Source organism: Orbicella franksi, chromosome 8, assembly GCF_964199315.1.
Source record: "Orbicella franksi chromosome 8, jaOrbFran1.1, whole genome shotgun sequence".
NCBI classification, from domain to species: domain Eukaryota; kingdom Metazoa; phylum Cnidaria; class Anthozoa; order Scleractinia; family Merulinidae; genus Orbicella; species Orbicella franksi.
In genome coordinates, this window is record NC_138152.1 from 13,228,844 (window position 1) to 13,237,086 (window position 8,243).

Below are 8,243 nucleotides of genomic sequence, written 5' to 3' on the forward strand. Positions count from 1 at the left end.
GCAACACTCTTATTTTCAGTCACAAAATAAAACAAAGGCCAATGAAAGCTAATGAGGTTTAAAGTAAGTTTATTACCCACATTTAAAGAGCTTACAAGCATTTAGCGCTTTAAACGGTATAACTGATAACGCTTCCTTAAAGCCAAAGTTATTTTACTACAACAGCATCTTTATCAATTCCCTATACTGCTCTGTTATCACATTTCGCAACCGGTTGAATATAATGAAATTTGCCTCAGGCACAGGTGATGTCACCTTTCAGATCATCAAAGTTGATGTGACCCCACGAACCAGAGCTGTTGTTGACCAGTCGGATTTGTGCCTTTTGACCATAGAACTCTATGACATCCCAGGTCACCCTTTCCATTGTCTCGGTGCACTTACCGGTCACAGTCTTCTCCACCTGGAAAGTGAGAGTAAATCTATTAGAAATGCAATGAAACTTATTCTGTCATTAATGGGCATCGTTAAACCAGCAAGAGGAAATATTCCTGAACCTCCGGGAACATGCCGGAACACTAAAAATATAACACGGAAAAAAAATGGATGAAAAATTGAGTCAAAAAAAGTAATTTAGGTTATTATCCATTGAGCCACGGTTTGATTGCATAGATCTTAGCTAAAGAGGAACTCCCTCTTGCTTGCGGTTAGTTCTTCTCTGGTTCTCTAGCGTTTAGCTTAGAATTTGTTGGAAAGGCCAACACAGTATGTGCATAAAGCTATATATTTCATTTATAGTTTAGATATTTTTGTGTCCCGGTATGTCTTATGTTCCTGGCAGAAGCAACACGTACGCAAAAGACGATTCCATCTAATCATGCCTGGCAAGAAAATAAAAATAAAAACCTGGAAACGAGAAAATATGTTTAACTGAAGTTTGAAAGGGGGTCAATTATGAACAAAAAAGAAATTAATTTATGTGACAATTTGAATTCCTGTCTTTTGAAAACAAAATTTGATGCCTAATTATTTATTTAGAGGCGTGGTATCTTAACTTTTCCTGACACGTTAGTGTGCTGAACTACTGTTGGAGCTGACCGTATGCGGACCCTGCTCGGTATTATGCTGCTGTGTTATTTGGCAAGACACGTAACTCTAACAGTGCCTCTTTCCACCCAGGAGTAAAACGGGTAGCAGCGATCAAGTTGTTGGGCAACCTAACAGAATGCTGAGGTGTTCTCTGCGATGGACTAGCATCCCATCCAGGGGGAGCAGCAATACTCTTAGCTGCCTCATGCAACTGACTTAAAAGGCTCTACCATCGTTATTTCTTACCTTGCCTTCAATAATCAACTCTGCGCGAACCAGGTTGACATCACAGCCTCCTCCAATCAGGAATGTGACGTATTTGCCCGTTATTGTAAAGATTGTGGAAGTGAGAGTTCCTTGGGGTTTGTCTCCCTGAATTGCTCCGGCTATGTCATCCGGAGTGTGCCTGTCTTCAAATCCTCCAATCCAGTAGTCTCCTTGTTGATTGGCAGGCTGTCCTCTGTTACGAGCTGTAGGGTTGTCACCTTAGGTCGGCTGGTTATCAAACGCTGTACCAGTCTTAGCCCAACCACGGAGTGTTCCATCTTCAAAGTTGAACTTGCAAGCTGCATATGAAATAAAAACATCTAAATATTACCGTCCAATTTGAACTGCGTGAATCATAAACTGCATATATTAAGTTAGACTTGTCCCTCCCTAGCAAGTCATTATGTGCTGATGTATATCACGTGACGAGGCTTGAAGAATAACATTTCCGTTGTCAGCCATCTTGACTGTGTCTTTACTTAACATCGTGTTCTGAAACTGTCGCCGTTCTTTAGAAATTGTATTATTCTACAAAAGTTGTCCTTCTTTACCAACTTATAATTATCAACGTTGTTTTGCTCTCATCAGTTGCTGCATATATAATAATTTAGTTCTGCATTTTGCAGATTGGCTTCTCTTGTAACTTAGGATTACTTAAATCTAAGGGGAATTATTACGAGCATGAGTTTGGCAGAAATCCAAAATTACTAATTGCAGAAGTGGTCTGAGGCCATAAAGTTAAAACAAATTGCTTTGGACCCTAATTATAGCATCTTAAGTTTTCCTTCAGTCTTAAGCAGTTTTGGACATGGAGAAAACGCGCCAGAATATCGTATTAAGGCCCCTGTGAGTATACTAACGTCTGCACTTGTCCACGCACATTGCTTCCAGTGTTTTAACCCTGTTTTCCAGCATTCCTATCTCCTGCCATACGTCTGCAGCAAGGGCAGGTTTGGCGTCTTCCATCATCATAAACAGCACCAGGCAGGTCATAACATCAATCCTCCATTGATTGGCCATTTCTGTGGAATATATGTTTGTACTCGCACACATATTCTTTACAGACATAGAGATGAAGGCCAAAAAGAGATTTTGCAGATTGTGAAATTTGTTTTATTGTCAATAACTCCGGCGCTGGTCTTCCAGCACACAAAACTATTTGCAGGGAATTTGTATTGGGAGAAAAGATTTAGGTTTGAGTTCATAAATGATCAATATATTTTCACAGAAGCATATCATCTTGAAGCGTTTAACTTCCCTTATCTGTTTTAAACTATGCTGGCGATTATTCCCAACCAATGAAAATCATTCTTCTAATTTTTGCCCATATAAGGAAATTCTGCATAGCGCGCTCTTCGCGAACTCCTCGCGTGAATCTCTTGCGAAACAAACCTGTTCAAAATGGGATCTAAAGGGAAGAAGTTCTCGGGCATGATGATAAAGAAGATTTGCGTCAAGGGAAAAGCATTAAGAGAGGAGGTTGTACTTGAAAGAGTTTCTGGTGAGTTGGCAGAAACATTCAAGGTTTAACTGGACTCTTGTGCCAGCGAGTTCAGATCGGTAAAACATTGTAGCAGTCTGTCCGTAGTATAAATAAAGAGATCAAGTGAGAGAGTTTTTGATTTATTTACTGAACAGGCGAAGTTCTTTCGCGACAAATACGCGGTACTTAGGTTAGGTGGTATGAATATGTAAGGGACGTATGAAAAAGTAAGGAAGTTAGGAAGATTGTTCAGGACAGTTGCAAAGGTGGTGATATTGTACGGTCGATCGTTTCGTGTTATCTGGAATGTAATAAGCGCTACAATTTGAAGTATGTCATGGAAGTTCAGAGAAATGGCAAAGCAAAATGTCGGAGGTTAAGTATCATCCATATACGCCAGAGGATAAGGTTTTCTTTGTTAAAGTTTGGGTCTGCTGCGGCACTTAGTCTTCGGAAACGGCTTCGTAAAGTTCTAGATCTCCATATGTAGTCGAACGTCCAGCCACCTGTTGGATTGCGAAGCAGATCTTAGCGATCGATGTTACGGAGGACAAGAAAAAAAAGTATGCCTGGTTATAAGTAGTAAAAATAAATGTATTTGAAGCAGGAGAACTTGTTCGTGTTAAAGTAAGATTTAATTGCCTTTCTCGCCGAGTCATTCTCGAAAGTTTTTTCAGAGCTAGGCGGTAAACCAAGTGAGCTACAACTTGTTTGGTAACAAGCCATCATTTCATCAAGGTCAGTTTAAAACCTTTTGTTTATCACATTTACGTCATTTTCTAGCTTTATAGTCGTACGGTTTACTTGATGTACTTACTTGTTCAGAGTTGTTCCTTATTGTTTTCAAGTTGGCAAATTATTGTATCCAGGGCAACAGCAGATCCATGCTTTCGGGAAAATGCCAGAATATTTTTTTTTCACTTTAAAAATTATGGCTATTCTGTTAAGTGTCTACTAGGGGGGCAAAGAGACGATCACGAGTGTGTTAAGGAAAGATAAAAGCCAGTCAAACTGAATGAAAGGCTTTTTTGGTGTGTGTGCGTAATTTACATTGTGTGACTTGTGTAAATTAAATGCAAAACTTAGCAATTCAAGGTACTGAGAATAATTCCCAATCTGAATAGCAACTTGAACTTTGTGTTGTGACTCCAAAAATAACACAAGTCTTGGAAATGACTGAGATTTTAATTCATTTGTAAGTATTTTTCTAATTTATGCACCTTCTTGTGGGACTGGAAATTATATCCTGCTTTTGCTCAAACAGAAAAGGGGAACTCAGAGAGGTGGTAACCAGAAAGATTATAGCATTGGTTGCTAAATATAGCTCAACTTACACGAATAACTTCTTTTTGATAAAACAGAGGAAATGTCAGCTTTTGTCTCTTTTAACTTGAATACAGGTCTAGTTGAACCTCCGGGCGTGACCTACTCTCCTCAGCAACCAGTTTTCCAGATTACAAAAAGTTTAAAAGTCAAAGCACTATATTTGGAACCTCTTGTAAGCAGCCACCTCTTAAGCGACCGCAACCACTTCACAAATAATAGAGCCTAAATTCGATAATCTGATATTGTATCATTATTGCATTCCTGTGTAGTACAAGAGACTGAAATTTCTAATTGGAAAGTACCGGATTCTTTCCCAAAATTGACTTTTGACATGAATAATACATTTAAAACATGGGGTAAGTCTCTGCAGTTACCATATGCTAATGAGGCGAAATTTTGACCCAATATGGTCTAAGCTCTTGTAAGCAACCACCTCCTGTAAGCAACCACTTAGGCTTGACATTTTGGGTGGCTGCTTACGGGAGGTTCGACTGTATTTAATTTTGTTCCGTCATTTTTTTTTACAGGTATTTCACGATAGCATCTATATAGTGCAAAGTTTATGCCAGAATACCTAAATAGCATTCATCGGGTTCTGAAGAGGGTTTGTACGGGTCCTGGAAAACCTGGAAAGTCCTGGAATTTTATTGTGGCATTTTCCAGGACTGGAAAGTCCTAGAAAAAGGCTACTGGCCCTGGAAAGTTCTGGAAATCTGTTTAAGTCAAGTACAAAATATGAAATGTATGGCAGACAGTAAGGAGAATTAACATTGAGATCTCAGGAGTGAAAGGGATAATGTGAATTTTAGAGTCCTGGAAAAATCAATCTGAGTCCTGGCTTTGTTTATTTCTATTTGAATGTGGGTGTTGTGATGACAGCATCGATAAGTGCGTGCTAGAATGCCTGAAATAAAATTCCTGAAGTCCTGAACATTCAATTTTTCATGTGGGAGTATGCCCTTAGACCCCCCTTCTTTGAACCCTGTAAATACGCTCAAACCTTCACTAATGACCATACAACTCCTTTTCGTCAAACAGTCAAGGCAATTCAGCTATGATTTAGGGGCTCTGATCCTTGTCTATTTTTGTCTTAACTGGTGCAGTGTCAAAACTGCTTAAATTATCAATGTTTTTCGGACTGCAATGATTTTACTTTTTCATTTTCATGGGGGGTCATGACAGAAATTTAGGGGTACACAAGGGGTAGGAAAAAAAATTTCTGATGAAAAGGTACTTTTTATCAAATCCCACCAGCTGTCCCCCTCCCCACCCCATAAAAAATGAACAGTCCCTAATGAGCGATGTTTCTTTCAAAATAACAAAAATAAATTGCAGTAACTGAAATAAATAAATAAATGAATAAATGAATAAATAAATAAATAATGGAAAATTGATAATAATATTGTAGAAGTAGGGTATGGTTTGTTTCAACAATCACTAAGTTAAGGGCAACCAATGCAAGTGGCAAAAAATAACATTACAAATCCAAGATTAATGTGCTGCATGTATCTATTTTGTAGACAAGAGTGATAAAGATGATTTTGGTCTTGCTCAACTTGCTTGAATGTGTTTAAAGTAAAAGGCCTACTAAAGAGTTTACCTCAGTCATTGTCATTGACAATGTCAATGTTAAAACTGATGAGAGTTAGAGATTTCTCTTCACCTAGTGTTTAGTGTTGTACGTAACTTGTATTTGCTCGGTGTGTCCATTCCTGGGTTCTCAGTACATGTGAGGGGCCCTCATGTGAGGCCATGTAAAGGGAAATTGGGCTCAATGGAAAGACCTGGTTGAACTACATGAAAAAAATGTTTCGGACAAATAATAGGCCTCATAGTATTTACAGTGGTTGTAATTTAAATTGCACATGGGAGATGAAAAAAACACTGACTTGCATCTACTTGAAAATAATAATTTAATATTATTCATCTTCACATTTCATTACCGAGCTTAAAATTCACCATCTTTATTAACTTATCACTACTCACGATGAATTCACTAGCGTTGATCCTAGCAGTATGCAGGACACCTGTCATATATGAACTCAGTTAAATGGCCTCGCTCTCCATGAGTTCTCGTAGCTCAGTGGATAGAGCGCCCGCCCGGTGTTCGGGAGGTCATGGGTTCGATTCCTGTCGAGGACTCAGAATTTTTCTCTGTCCCACGCTCGTGTCATGTTGATTAATTCATCTTCACATTTCATTACCGAGCTTAAAATTCACCATTTTTATTAACTTATCACTACTCACGATGAATTCGATAGCGTTGATCCTAGCAGTATGCAGGACACCTGTCATATATGAACTCAGTTAAATGGCCTCGCTCTCCATGAGTTCTCGTAACTCAGTGGATAGAGCGCCCGCCCGGTGTTTGGGAGGTCATGGGTTCGATTCCTGTCGAGGACTCAGAATTTTTCTTTGTCCCACGCTCGTGTCATGTTGATTAATTCATCTTCACAATAATAATTTAATTACAAAGTATGTTTTTTGAACTCAACACCAGGTGGGTTGACAGTCATGTGTAAATTCACATAAAACACTTATTTATTGATTTAAGCTTATGTATAGTCTCCCACTACCGCCAACATTAAAAGGAAAACCAGTGTACAGAAGTGGGAGATCAAAAATGACTGAACAGTAACATCCAAGAGTAGTAAATTTTTGATTGAGACAACAATTCAAGACAGGCAGTAATATGGTAATGAATATGTAAATGCAGGGTAAATGAGATGATGTCTCAGTTTAGTAGACCAGTTAGTATCCAAAGCAGGATCCAAAACCCTTGAAAATCGGCCAAAAAAACGGATGGCATACGTACTACAACAAGAAATTAAGAAGAAAACATTCATTAAGATATAAAGGGAACAAGCCGAGCCACAAAATTATTCACTTATCGTGATAAAACAAGGGTAAAAATCACACAATCATGACACGACCATATGACAAATCACGGGAAAAGCCACATTTTCAAGTCCGATTTTCTTAAAGTTCGACTATCACGCAAAAATAATCCACAATACCGATCATTGTTATCCAGCAAACGAAAGCGCGTGCGCTAAACAAACGTTTTCAGCATAGCATGATTTCCATTGACTAGTTTTGATGCAAAGAATGCTTACCTGCAATTGAGACTTGGCAAATAACTGGCCTAGGTATTATACTGGCAGCTCCTAGAAAAGGTTCGTTTGATTCTCATGATGAGTGCAGAAATCGGTCCAGAAACAACAACCTTCTCTCAACTCGCAACGAAATGTGTCCGCCATTGCTGTCCGCGTGTAGTCCGTGCGTATATGACATATCCACGCGAGAGCCCTTACTCCATATTAGGAAGTTAAATTTGATTGGTTCGGAATAATCGGCAGCATTGAACCAGAGTTAAACGCTTCTAGGTGATATGCTTCTGATTTTCAACTGGCACAATATGTGTAATTTTTGGAGACTTTTATAGTTCAACCGGGTGAATGCTCTTTTTGCCGTCTGATTTCTACTTGATCAGTTGTTCTAGAGGGGAATATCCGTCTTAATCACGAAAGCAAAAAAAAAGCTGGTACATGTGTTCAAAAAGTCAACCGTCAAAAAAGGCGTTTGGAGATAAAGCTTATGGAAAAACACCGCAGTGTTGCTATAAGTTCTCCTAGTTAACGACAATATTTTTTACAGTGATAGTTGTATTAGCCCGCAGTCTCTTAATGACGCGTAAGTGGGAGAAGACAGATGGCTTATGAACAGCCACTCAGCTTCAAAATATTTTAACTTCTTTCGAATTATTACAGTGGGTTACAGCACAATTAAAGCCTAGTTTCCGTTTAATTTTTCTCTCGCTCGAGCTCGATCTATTTTATCGTCCAGATTCCAGCGTGTTGTTGGCCTAAGGAATTAGCAGCAAAATCATGATGCGAGCAGACAATTTATTACCTTGCGTGAAATGGTTTTCACACAAGGACTGATAAACGTTTGACCTAAACCTGCGTCGTAAAGACGGTCGTTCACACTTCAGGGGATATCATTCCTTTTCTTTGTTAGAAAGCACATAATTGCTGTTAGCAAGCGTATATGATAACGGATAACGGAGTCAGCGTGAAGTGGCAAATATTATATAAATTTGTGACATCTTGATATTTATTGGCTCTTGAATAATGTA

The 8,243-nt window shown here is 38.8% G+C and overlaps 1 protein-coding gene across 2 annotated transcripts; it reads right to left on the reverse strand.

The window, feature by feature from the left end:
- Positions 1 to 8,017, reverse strand: LOC145494621 (uncharacterized). 2 transcript variants are annotated; one of them, XM_081474152.1, is made up of 4 exons: positions 7,222 to 8,017; positions 2,157 to 2,318; positions 1,276 to 1,595; positions 1 to 403 (listed from the first exon to the last, which is right to left on the reverse strand). In XM_081474152.1, exons 2-3 carry the CDS (start codon positions 2,314 to 2,316, stop codon positions 1,516 to 1,518), a joined length of 240 nt encoding a protein of 79 aa, XP_081330278.1. In that variant the 5' UTR covers positions 2,317 to 2,318; positions 7,222 to 8,017; the 3' UTR covers positions 1 to 403; positions 1,276 to 1,515. The 2 variants fall into 2 exon arrangements, with proteins under 2 accessions (XP_081330278.1, XP_081330277.1); XM_081474151.1 differs by lacking the exon at positions 7,222 to 8,017 and having other exon boundaries at positions 2,157 to 2,554.
- Between the last annotated feature and the right edge of the window lie 226 nt (positions 8,018 to 8,243).